The 13,193-nt window shown below is 49.2% G+C and overlaps 1 protein-coding gene across 5 annotated transcripts in view; it reads left to right on the top strand.

Annotated features, from left to right (window-relative positions):
* Positions 1–13,193, top strand: part of RAB11FIP3 (RAB11 family interacting protein 3 (class II)) — a 127,291-nt gene that overhangs the window by 106,184 nt on the left and 7,914 nt on the right. For 2 of the 5 annotated variants that reach the window (XM_006766154.2, XM_015565577.1), the window contains exons 3-7: positions 813–962; positions 3,787–3,921; positions 6,890–6,925; positions 11,779–11,872; positions 12,948–13,051. In XM_006766154.2, coding sequence (XP_006766217.1) covers positions 813–962; positions 3,787–3,921; positions 6,890–6,925; positions 11,779–11,872; positions 12,948–13,051 — 519 coding nt within the window. The remainder of the gene's footprint in view (positions 1–812; positions 963–3,786; positions 3,922–6,889; positions 6,926–11,778; positions 11,873–12,947; positions 13,052–13,193) is intronic. The other 3 variants (XM_006766157.1, XM_006766155.1, XM_006766156.1) reach the window with 2 other exon arrangements.

Below are 13,193 nucleotides of genomic sequence, written 5' to 3' on the forward strand. Positions count from 1 at the left end.
ATCAAGTAATAAAAAATATATATTTTATTGATTTTTTATAGAGAGGAGGGGAGAGGGATAGAGAGGTAGAAACATCGATGAGAGAGAAACATCAATTCAGCTGCCTCCTGCACACTCCCCACTGGGAATGTGCCTGCAACCAAGGTACATGCCCTTGACGGGAATTGAACCTGGGACGCTTGAGTCCGCAGGCTGATTCTCTATCCACTATCCACTGAGCCAAACCGACTGGGGCACAGCTTATTTATTTAGTCCCTCCTCCGGTTCCTCATTGGCTGAGTCCTATGAGGTCACCCGCTTCCTCATATGTCACCTAGGTCTTGCTGTCTCCCATTGGGCCATTTAAAAAAATTGGGCTAAGGCCTTTCTAGCTGACTCCACCTGCCCTGTCTAGCTGAGGCAGACGCTTGGGGAGGGTTTCCACCATAATGCTGGCCTACGTGCAGTTCTTTGTTCTTACATCCTCTTCCCTCCTCCCCACATTCTGCTTGCCCTGGGGAAATTCGGCAAATTCCATCAGAAGCTGACCATGCTGGAGATGGATCACAGAGGTCCATTTCTTACAGATCTGTTATCTCTCTTTTTTGTGTATGATGTGAGGTAGGAATAATTTTCCCCATATTGATATCCAAATGACTCAGCTTTACTTTGAAAAGATTCCTCCTTCCTCCTGTGCAGGTGTCGCCTTGGTCCCATGAGGTGCCTGCTAGAACATTTGAACTCATTTCTGCTGGAAAGCGCTCATCACACCTTCAGTTCTAGGACTGTCATGGCCCTGAGCACAATGTGTCTTTTCTGTTTTGCCTTTTCAGATCCCACCTGCACAGCCAGTCTGTCGTCACGGTGATAGGTGATGAGGAGCATTTTGAGGACTATGGTGAGGGCAGTGAGGCAGAACTGTCCCCAGAGACCCTCTGCAATGGGGAGCACGGCTGCAGAGACCCTACTTTTCTCACCCCCAGGTAATGCATCCCTGCACTGGCGCACGTGTCCTCCTCCTGCTCACCCCATATTTAGTTGTGGGGAAGTTTCCCCTTTTGGATCATAAATTGGTAAGAGAGAACTTGTCTTATTCATTGTAATATAACTAACATACACAGTCAAAATTTTATTTTTATGCCTCAGTGAAAGGTAGCAAAGTTTTTCTCATCCACTTATATTCCCAGATTGCTCCACATTTATGAGGCTTCAGCTGAAGCACGTGACACAGAACCTGTGTTGGGACACTCGGCTTTGTGGGTTCCTTAGCCACTAGTTGTGATTTCATTATGGTTGGTAGCTGGCTTTGAGGGAAGCTATATGAATGTGTGCATGTATGTATAAGAGAGCATGTAAGTTCTGCTCTCTGTTTTACATTAGATCCTCAGACCTTATTCCTCTTGCAGCTAAAAATATGTACCCTTTGACCAGCCTCTGAGGGAGCCGTGAACATCACAAACAATTCTTTGATTCATTTCCTTATAATTATCTGACATCCCCAAACTGTCTGGAAAGTTCTGGCTTTGCACTGAAATATCTAAAAGGTGAGATCCACGCTATGGAGCTGGCTACTCCCCAGCTGTCCTTCCTCTCGGGGCCCTGGGAGAAAGCCAGCACTTGCATCCAAACAAGGGGTCCGAATGTGCTTTGTCCCGTGGGCCTGGCTGCCTCACTGGTGGCGGCACATCAGAGAACATGTCTTCTCTTCAGGTGAGATCCCGGCCTGGCTGAACAGGCTGCCCTTCAGTCACCTCTCTCCTTTGCACCCGGTTCTTGAAATTCTCCATCTTTGCTGACAGCAAAGGCCAAGTATGTTGAAACCATCAATTGCAAGATTCTTCCTTTGCCCAGACTGTAACCCACACCTAGAAAACCTGGGCGGGGGCCAGTGCCAGGAGGGTCTGCCTGACGGGGTCCCCCCTTGCTTTCTCCATGTACTATCCCCGAAGCTGCCCACCAGCATGGGGATAGGAGCCTTTCAAAGGCATCTGTCTCTAGGAGTGTGAGTGAGTGAAGTGGTAGCTTTCTTTCAGTAGCTCTCCTCTCCTCATGTGCACACTTGTGTTGGTGTTAAAGTCAAAGCCAAAGGACTTGGCCTTGCTAAGTGTGCGTTTCTGTCCTGTTTTATTAATCTCTTCCTATTTGTTTAGTTTGTCCCTGTCTCTTGTCCGGTGTCTCACTGATTTTTGTCTCAAGTGTGACTTCTGTGCTACAACTGATATTTCACTTTAAACGTTCTTTTTAAAAGATAAATATTTTTATTTGTTTCAGAGAAGAAGGGAGAAGGAGAGAGAGATAGAAACATCAATGATGAGGGAGAATCATTGATTGGCCACCTCCTGCATCCCCACCCCCTACTGGGGATCGAGCCTGTAACCTGGGCATGTGCCCTTTACCGGAATCGAGCCCAGAACCCTTCAGTCCGCAGGCCAACACTCTCTATACACTGAACCAAATCAGCCAGGGCCACTTGAACCTTTCTTCAAATCGAACTTCCAAATTGGCTTAAAAAATTTTTTTAATCCTCACTCAAGTATATATTTATTGATTTGAGAAGAGAGAGAGAGAGACATCAATGTAAGAGAGAAACATCAATCAGTTGCCTCCCATACATAACCCAACCAGGGATTGAACCCAAAATCTAGGTATGTGCCCTGACCAGGAATCGAACCTGCAACCCTTTTGGTGTATGGGCCGATGCTCCAACCAACTGAGTCACATGGCCAGGGCCCAAATTGGCTTTTCAAAGCCTGTGGGTCCTCATGCCCCAGGGACATTGCTGCCTTCTGGCCAGTGCATCACCAGTGCCCTGAAAGCCCAGGGAGGCTAATAGAATTCTGACTTTTTAACAAAGGTCTTAAAAAAAATAACAGAATTGCCGGTGATTCATAATTCATGTGTAGTCTTTAATATTGGTGGGTTTTGTTTGTTTGTTTAAAAGTATGTTTTTGTTGATTTTTTGAGAGAGGAAGGGAAAGGGAGAGAGAAACATCGATGAGAGAGAAACATCGATGAGAGAGAAACATTAATCAGCTGCCTCCTGCACAGCCCATACTGGGGTTGAGCCGGAAACTAGAGCATGTTCTCTGATCAGGAATTGAACCCGTGACCTCTGGTGCATGGGGTTGATACTCAACCACTGAGCAATACCAGCTGGGCTTTCTATTGCTTCTTAGAGAAAGTGGAAGGGGAGTGGGGGGAGAAGGAGAGGAGGAGAGAGAGAGAAACATTGGTATGAGAGAAACTCATAAACTGGTTACCTCCTGCAGGTGCCCCAACAAGGGATAGGGGGCGAACCTGCAACCCAGGTATGTGCCCTTGACCGGGAATTGAACCCAAGAGCCTTTGGTGCGTGGGCCGACGCTCTACCCACAGCCATACTGACCAAGGCTGATATTGGTGATTTTCAGAGCGTATTACAGCAGTTATGGTACAGTGAGTAAAACTGCACCTGGAGACATGCTTTGCGCTCACACTGAGGCATGCCTAACCCAGGAGGAAGCAGTGTGTCCAGGCACTTACTTCTTGTTAAGGGTACTTGATGGGCCCCTTCGTATCCTCTGAGCCTCTGACCAGGAAGGAGCGTGTGTGCTGAGCCTCCTGCACCTTAAGCGGGTGTATGTCAGGGGTCACAGGTGACGGTGAGGGAGATGGGTCTACAGCCGTCTGAAAGTTAAGAGTCAGAATCTTCCGCCGCCAGTTACCTGACAGTATGCTTTTGCCTGGCCAACTCTCGCCCTGTGTGGAGTCACGGGTAACCTGAACAGTCCTGGCTGTCTCCTCAACTGACACTTCTTGTCTCTCTAGCGCCGACCCGCTTGCCACAAAGCTGCACAGCATCCTCACTGATGAGGCCTTTGAGTTTTACTGTAGCCAGTGCCATAAGCAAATCAACCGCCTCGAAGACCTTTCCGCTCGCCTGAATGATCTTGAAAAGAATAGGTAACTGATGTAGTGCCTGGCCCTGCTCTGTGCTCCAGGGTGAGGGGACTCTTGTCCACAGCTGCCCCTGGCTGGTCAGGCCCCAGGTGCCACTCACTTGGGCTAGCCCACTCCGGGGGTGGGGGGACTTCCTCCGGAAGTGGTCCTGACGTGAAGGTGAGCATGCAGACGCCGGACTCTTCCCTAGCCCTGCCTCTCCCTCCCTGCATGCGTTGAGCCTGTTTGGTGCCCTTCACCCTACTTGCTCCTTTGTGCATGCCGCAGTCTAATCAGCTGCTGCTTTCCCTTCGGGAGGAAACGAGGGAGGACACGATCTTAGTTGCTATGTATCCTGCGCGAGGAAGTCCAACTCATGAAAGTCTGTTCTTAGAGCTACTTTCTTCATTTTACTAAAAGATTTCTTTAATCGGGAGTCACATGAAACAACATGGGAAAGTTAAAGTAAGATTTGGTCTTTTCAAAACAGATTTGCAGTTAGCTTTCAGGATGTTGTTTTAAATCAGGTACGAATTCTCTAGGTGAGCCCTATACTGAACTTGCTTTCATAAGGCTGCCTCAGACGCCGTTTCAAGAAAAATCCAGCTTGGCTACCCTGTTTTTAAAACAGGACCCCAGCATGTAGTGCTGCTCTCTGCCCTCATGCATCTGCACTCTCTCCTCCATCTCCTGGGTCCAGTTTGTGTCAGACCATTTGCTTCCCTTTTCATCCCCAATACCCAATCCCAGCTCAAGTCAGAGTTTCAGGAGGAAGCAGTTCCTTTTGCTGGCTCTCACAACTTCACAAGCTCTAGTTACAGGAAACGTTTTTAGGTAGTTTGCATATATTGACATGCTCATTAAACATATTATTGATTTAGCTGGTCATATGGGCAAACCCCTGGGCGGGCCCCTTGGTACGTGCTGATCAGGGTTGTGGGTTCCCGGGCAACAATCCAGGGAGGCTTCTTGGAAGAAGGGGTGGAAGGTTACATAAAAATTGGGAGAAATTTGAACTACCCTGATGGCTTCAGTGTGTTTAGAGTAGTCTTCTAAAAACCTCTTACATATCTTGAGGAGCCTTCCCCTTTGGGGCCTCAGCCAAGGCCACCTCGGTCTTTCTGGTGGGTCCTCATGAACTTGGCCCTGTTGTACCTGCTGTTCTGCCTCTAATTCCAATTCTAGTGCGTTTTACATGTTTGATACTTTTTCTTATGTTCTGTGCAACATGCCAACACAGGCTGGAGTCTAGCACAGGCCCAGTTAGGTGGGCCCAACACTTGTGGCCCATTGGCAGCTTCAGAAGGGAGCCTGGTGGATTCCCAGCAGCACTGATGAGAAACTGGAAGTGTTCTTTGAGGGGTGCCTTCCAGGGAGACTTAAAAAATGTGGTGTCTTGTGATCCCAAAGATCCAGTGGCTTCTGTTTTAGGGAAAGCCAGTTCAACCTCTGTTTTACGTGGGTGCTCTGGTGAGGGGCTCATTTATCCTTCCCATGTGAAGACTTGCCTTCCTGTTAGGAGGTTCCAGTGCAGGTATGTCATCTCTTATTCTCTGAAGATATTTGACATAGAAATTACCTTTTCCCATATGGAGAATCTGTCCCAGAACTGACATGGTCACCTCTGCTAGGCTTTGTGGGGCAGATAATAGACTGGGACGTGGCTAATATAGCCAGCAAGTCTAGTGGGGTCTCACCTCCAGTTTCAGCCACCCATTCCCTAGGAAAGACTCTACCAGGTTGGTTAATATATCATTAAAGTTATTACTATGATCAGGACACAGCTGTCAGTCATTTCCCTGTAAACACTCAGTTAAAGATATCTGAATCTTGCCTGTTGGTGTCCATGGAATTGCCTCAAAATAAATGTATTTGGTGGAAGATAAAAGGTGATTTAATCCAAACTGTACCTGGATGCTTTGACGTAAGATATAATTTCTACTCTGAGCTTCAGAAGATGCTGATAGCTATTATATTTTCCAGGTACCTGGGACCCTCTGTAAAAACAATTAATTTTACAAAAATGTTGTAGATGTCTCCTTTACCCAGAGGCATATTTTCAAATTATAAACCCAGTCACTGAACTGCCAGTCTACTCCCTGAGAGGTTGGTTAATTATGGCTAACTATAACAAGGGGTCAGCTAGTAAGAGAAGAGAGAACTTGGAGGAATGTAGGAAAAGCATCTATACCAAACAGCCAGCCCACCCAGCTCACCCAGGGCTGAGATCCGACCCTGCTGTCGAAGGTGTAGCCATGGCAGACTGGGTGGCAAGTATGTCACTGTGGTGCCTCACGGATGAGGGGCTGTGAGAAGCGGTGGGGATGTGACTTTTTTGGGATCTACCATCTAGAACTTGCTGGAAATCTGCTCTCTGGCTGCCAGGAAAGCTATTTACTGGGTGGAGTCTCACCAAAAGTATTTTGCTACAAAACTGCTGTAGGATGTGTCAGGGGAAGCTGCTGGGCACTGGGAGCTGCCGGGTGCTGGCACCAGGGAAGTTGCCCAGGAGGGATTTTGGAGTGTGAAGTATTAGTGCCTAAGTTAAAACCGATGACAACACTTTATGTTTCAAACAGGCCCATGTCATGTTTTATGTGGGGGCCCACTGTTTGGAGGGTAATTGGCTTCAAAAGCATTTGGGATGTGGCATTGGCCAATGACTTGGACCCAGTGCAACCAGCTGGAGGGTGTAGACACGGCGTCAGCCTCTGACTGAGGTCTGATTGTGGCTCTATTGGAAGTTTCTTTGGGGCGTGAAATAATAACAGTTTGCTGAGTCCTTGACAAGCCCCTGCGATTGCGCCCAGGTTCCTGAATGTTTTGCTGAGTGGGCCTTTCTGTGCATGGAGCTGGCCTGGCAAGCACGGTGCTGCATGCCTATGGACGCACCCCCATCCCCGTATCTCTTCAGCCCGAATTTCCTGTTTCCTCCCGTTCCTCCCTGTCTGTTCTCTGACACGATTTTCCTGTTTATTTTGATTTTGCACAGTCCAACGAAGCGGCTCTCCAGCAAGAAGGTGGCAAGGTAGGAAACCATTGGTTACTTATTGAGATGTTCTTCTGAAATGTATCACTAATTATAGCTCTTTTCAAAAACATGTTTAGAAAATACTGTTTTCCAACGTATTACTTTTTTAAACTTTTGAAAGTTGCTTCTCATGGTTTGAGATTAAAAATAATTCAAGGGGATGGATTGTCAGAAGAATTTTCTAAGCTGTAGATTGGGACCTGAATTTGTGACCAGGAAGTTTATGTTGAGAGTGTTTCACCAACAAGGTCCAGAAGGGGGCCCATATCTCCATGTCTGCTGTAGTGAGAGTCTGTGAGGGGCCTCATTTCACAGAGCCAGAACATGATGGAGTCCAGGGCTGGATCTGCCTTCTGCACCTCCCCTGGTTCCCCAGGGTGAGAAGAGGAAGGAGAAGTGCCTAACTCTGGGTTTCTAAAGAACATGCTTCTGTGATCATTTCTTCATTCTTCAGTTTTGGATAATGTTTATTGGCTTCCTACAGTGAAAGATGACAGCACATACATTTATCCTCTCCCCTACTATGCTAGTTCTAAAAGCAATTTTCACGGGGTTTATAAGATGCCGGCATTCTCTAGAGGAACCGGGTACTATATTTCCTTTTTAAGGCAAGTCATTGTTTCTCCTGGAGTCAGTGATTGTCTTCATGTTTTTATTTGCTTCATCTTTTATTTTTTTAAAAGTAATATTCTGTGTTTTCTCAACTCTTTTTTTAAATTTAATTTCATTTTTAATTATTTTTTTCTCTTTATTGATTAAGGTATTACATATGTGTCCTTACCCCCCCCATTGCCCCCCCCACTCATGTTCTCACTTCCCTGGTGTCTGTGTCCATTGGTTAGGTTTTATTTTTTTGTTGACACTAATATAGATGTCCCCATTCCCCACTGCACCTCTCAGCCCACCTCTACCCAGTCCTTGTGTCATCTTCTGTGCTGCTCTGCCCATCCCTCTCACAGGGCCACGCGGCAGCCCTGGGCCTATTGGCCATTCCCTCCCAGAGCCTCTGCCCTTTGCACAGGTGTGTGAGGCTGCATTGCTGTGGTCCTGTTTCCCCCACACACATTGTGGGATCCAGATAGTTGTTTCAGGCGTTGGGTCATCTCACTCCCTGATAATATGCCTTCCTTTTTTTTTAATCTCCATTTTTTGTCCAGCATATGTTCTTTTTGGAAAAAGAGGTACCCAGGAGATAAGTCCCCCCCAACCCCCACCAGGAGGTAAATGTTGAGACCTTGCTAGATGTTTTACTCTTATAGTTTGGCTTAGTCTGGAAATCTGGATTGTAAATGATTTCCCTTTATAGTGTTTTAAGACGTTGCTCATTACCTTCTGGTCCTAGGACTGCTGCTGCTGAGAGGTCTAATGCTTTCTCATTTTCCCTCTCTGGGAGCTTTTAAGATGTTTTCTTGATCCTGGTAGGGATCAGTCCTGTGAGTTCTTATTCCCCTTAATTATGCTGGGCTGAATGAAAGCTGTGCCATTTCATTGTGGAAGCTTCTGTCCCTTAGTTTTGGGGAGCTTTGTCAGCCTGTTTCTTTGACAGTGTTCTCTGTTCCACTTCCTGCTTTTTCTAGGACTCCTGCTTGTGGCTCCACATGCCTTCATCCTTGCTCCCCCTCTGCCTCTCTCTACTCTGGCTTTGTCTCCTGTGAACCCTATGCCACCAGCTCTTCCTCCCCATCTCTTCCCTGGGTTCTCATCTGGGCTCTGCCATTCTTGTTAGAGGTCTCTCTCCAACAACTGGGGGTACCCTCTCTGTGCGTATCGAAGTGGTTGCTCACTGCTGGCCAGCATGCGGTGTGGGCAGACCCCTGTGTCAGTAGATCTTTTCTCCGGCCAGGCTGGCCACTTTTCCCAGAGTGAGTTCTGCCTGGCTGCCTGCTGCCAGCGTTTGGGGAGCTGTGCTGGGCCCACCGTTTAGTCTGCAGACTGGGGGTGCATTCTGTTTGTAAGCCATGTGTCCTGAGTCCAGGACTGCTCCCGGTCTAGGACAGTCCTTTTCAAGGGTGCAGTGGGTGCTGCCCGCCCCCCCCCCCCCCCCGTGCTCATCTCTACTGCCCTGTTCTCAGGTGCCAGTCCTTCCTGGGCTTTCCAGAGGAAGCGCTGGCTCCAGTGTCTCACTGGCTCACTGCGGCCCTCCTCTGCCCTCCATGCCCAGGACATTCGTTGCTCTTTTTTCCACTGATTGTTAGAGAGAATGGGAGGGAGGGAGAGAGAAAAACATCAGTGGGAGAGAGAGACATTGATTGGTTGCATCCCGCACGCACCCTGACCAAACCTGCAACTCTGTCATGTGCCCTTGACTGGGAATCCAACCTGCGACCCTCTGGTGCGTGGGCCGGCGCTCTAACCACTGGGCATCTCTTTCCTGGTGCCATTTCCTCTTCTGTTCGCCTTGTCCTTGGTCATGTAAACATTCTGTGTGTGGTGTGTGTTTTTTTCTCCTCTGTCATCTTCGCCTTCTCCATTTGTTTTCTCACATCACCCCTTTCAGAAAAGCATCCAAGCTCTTAGGGTATAATATTAATTCCAAACCCCACTTTATTACAGTTTTAACACCACTTTCATATTTTATCCCAAATAGACTACAGCTGGTGAAGCTAAGGAAGGTGAAACTCTGAGTCAGCTCCTCTCAGCCGCCCACGTCTGGGACACTGAGGGCCCCGGGTTGTTGAGGGCCCACGCTGCCTCGAGGGTTGGGCTTTGTGCCTACTCCCTCCATGAAACACCCTCTGAGAACTTAGTCTTTCCTTCACAGATGCCCTTTGGTATAGAAAAGCCAAATCTGCAGGAATGTGCAGTTAGAGTTTACAGAGGCATATTTTGTGGTCGGTACAAACATACCTCGCAGATGCAGTTTTAATCTGCTGCTGTTTTGCCCTCAATACCACCACCAGAATTTTAAGAAAACTCAAAATAACTGTTGTAATTTCACTCTTCACAGTGTTTTAGCCCTTTGCATGTGGCAGTGTGGCTGGAGTATGGGTTTTGGAGCCACCAGCTCTGGCCTCTGTGACCTGACTTGTATCTAACATGGATGGAAAGGGCTCTGGGGTCGGTGTGCCAGCGAGAACCGCACTGGCACACAGCCAGCCTCAGGACCAGGGGGAGTGCCAGTGGGACTGCCCAGAGCAGAAAGCAGGTCTTGACACGGACTGTCTTGGCACCCGCCGGACTTTACCTGTCTCCCTTTGGGAAGACCAGGCATTTCCCACAGTCCCCTCTCCGGTAGGCCTCCTAAGTAGGGTAGGTTTAAATAAACAAGACCCTCACCCACAGTGCCAAGAAACCTTGGTCTTTCCCTGAGGCAGCCACATGCTGGGGCCACACGCTGGGTGCTTGGGGACTGGGTACAACCGCCCATTCCCAGGTTCCGCCGTTCAGAAGTGCCGTCAGCCCCTAGTAGGAGCTCAGGATTGTGGGACAGGCCCTAGGCCATAGCCCCTCCTCAGCATGGTCTCTGGGTCTGGGGTGGGCAGCTTTCTATCCCAGGATTGGCACCAGGAGCTTGTGTTTGGGGTCAAAGTCATTGGTGTTTGAGAACATCAATTGGACAAGAACATGGTGGCCCTGCCCTTAGGGTTCAGTGCCCTTCGGGGAATCAGATGAAATCCAAGGGGTGCTCCTATGTCTCACCAAGGACACATTTAAGGGACTCGTGGTCCCCAGGGATGAAGATGCCCTTCTTTTTTGTTCCCCTTAGAACATTTTTGGAGTCAAAAAAATTTTAAGAAATGTACAAGCTAAGTCAGCACTAAAAAGGAAATAGAAGGTGATACCTTTTGTAAAGATAATGTAGAAAATTTCAATGTGACTTTTAATAGTATTTTATTGAATCCTTGCCCTGTGCTATGTCCTTATCGGAGCTGTTTATATATATAAAACCTAATTTAAATAATAGCCTGCAGATCCCCATTTTATAGGAGAATAGGTTTCAGAGAGGGTGAGTAGCTTTTTCAGAGTCACACAGCTCTGAGTATCAGACTGTCAACTTGGAACCTGGGTCAGTACATGCAGACTCTGTCCAAATGCTCTGAGAGTTTTCCGTGCACCAGGTAGATAACAGCTGATACAGTATCACTACAATTAATAAGATTATCTCCAGGGTGAGTGAGCATGTCTTTGCTGAGTACCTGCTAAGGTGCCAGTGGCTGAGGACTGAAGCAAGGAGCTTCAGGTGTGTGGAGCCCCAGGGGTTTCCACAGGACAGCCGGGGCCTGTGCTCACCTGTGTCCTAGGTTGCACGCCACCCAGCATGGCCCACATGACTGGAGACCTGTGCCCACTGGTGCTAAGTGCTTGGTGCTGCTCTGGCAGGGAGCACCGTGCCTGTATGCCTTTCCCAGAAAGACAGCCCCCCCCCTTCCGCCCCCAGTCTCTCACTATTGCGGCTATTGGGAGTACATTTGAAAAATCAGATATCAAGATGCATGTAGGTGACGTTGTGTGCAGAAGTCATGATCCCGAATTAGTATTTCATGGGCCACAGTGGAAGATGTGATTATATCGTATCTCAGGGAGGAACCGCATCTTATTTATTACCCAAGTACAAAGTACCCTGGCCCCATCAGCTAGTGGGAGAAGGCTGGGCTTATCAGGCTCCAAAGAGCAGCAGGAGGACTCTTTGGACACAGTACAGCTGGCTTACTCTGGCCCCTCGGTAATAGCGTCCTGCCCAGAACTCCCTTCGGTGGACACTTGGGTCCCAGGCTGCTGGGATTTGCTTTTCAGCCTGACCTAGAAATGCTCATGTTTGAAGAACTTGGATTGGTCTCTCCCATCTTCTTTTCTCTCTTTGTTCTGGTGAAAGACCTTCTCTGGACTGGGCTGTTATTTCTTCTCCACAGGCACCTGCATCAGTCAGGGGCTCTGACCATGGAAGCCCTGCAGGACCCTCCCCCAGACCCTTTGGAGGGCATGGAAGAAGACATTGCGGACAAGGTAGGCCCTGGATCGGGAGACCAGAGGACCGCCTGTGGACAACGCGGGCCCAGTCTCAGGACTTGTGCTCGGGGTGTGGGCCCACATTGGGGTGTATTTGTTGAGGTGCATTTGGGGACCAGGCCTCATCCTGGCAGGCAGATAGAGCACATCGGGAGCAGTGACAGCACCACAAGGGCTAATTAATTAGACCCTCTGCCAGCCCTGCCAGTCTCTAGCATTTCACATACAAGGCAGAGGGGACTGCGACCGTGGGAACAGAACGGTGAGCGCCAGGGGCTGTCAGCCCATATTTGTGTGTGTCACTCAGGGCGCCCTGACTCAGACCCAGCTCACCAGGGCCCATGGAGGCAGGATTTGGGGGCACTGGAGGTTTTGGGGAGGAGGGCACTCACCCCATCAAACAATGTGTAGAATGGGCTGTTCCCTGAGAGAAGCCTGGTAAATGGGTTATGTGGGGACAGGCCATCTATGGTAACAGCCCCATTACTTCACAAGGACCAGCTTCAGAAAGAGGGGAAGAGGAAAGTGGCAGCACACACCTCTCACCTCTTCCTGCCCCCCCACCTCCTTCTGTGCCCTTCACCCCATTCTGTATCCTCACCCCATCCTGTCACCCCTCTTCACCTCCTCCTGTACTCCCTCATCTCTTCCTGTACCTTTCCTGTCTCCCCTCACCTCCTCTCTGCAGCACCTACAATATCTACTTTGCAGGTCTCCCTCTGTTTATCACCTATGTGGGTATCTGTCTCCTATCTTGTTAGTGAGCTCCCTGAGAATGGAGGTACCAAATCCTGGGGCCTTTCTCTTCCTGGAGTCCCCTGCCATGTGCTGTCTCCACGGGCTGGGTCTGGCAGAGAGCAGGCGCCCCACAAGCCATCACAGATTCATCACAAAGGCACTGTCGTGGCGCCTCCAGGCCACCTGCCGACATCTGCACTTGTAGTTCTGAGGCTATGGCGTATTCCCCCTCCATATTGACGCCAGTGGGGGCCATACTACCTCTTTTATGGGGATAGTCTCCGTGAAAAAGATAGACCCACTGGAGCCAAATGAACACTGTCTTGCTACCAAGGTTGTCTTCTTGGAGAAGCGGGTGTCAGAGCTGGAGAAGGACACCGCTGCCAATGGGGAGCAACACAGCCGACTGAGGCAGGAGAACCTCCAGCTGGTGCACAGGTGAGCATGGCTGCTGCGCAGAGGTGGGCTCTCACCTGCAGCTGCCCTCCATCCTGCTGCTGGGAGCCAGCCCAGGGGATGGTGCGGGGTTGCCTTTTGAGCATGGCTTCAACTTAGTACTGTCTTCAACCCATTTAGGGCC

The sequence above is a fragment of the Myotis davidii genome, unplaced genomic scaffold, assembly GCF_000327345.1.
Source record: "Myotis davidii unplaced genomic scaffold, ASM32734v1 scaffold100, whole genome shotgun sequence".
Lineage (NCBI taxonomy): Eukaryota > Metazoa > Chordata > Mammalia > Chiroptera > Vespertilionidae > Myotis > Myotis davidii.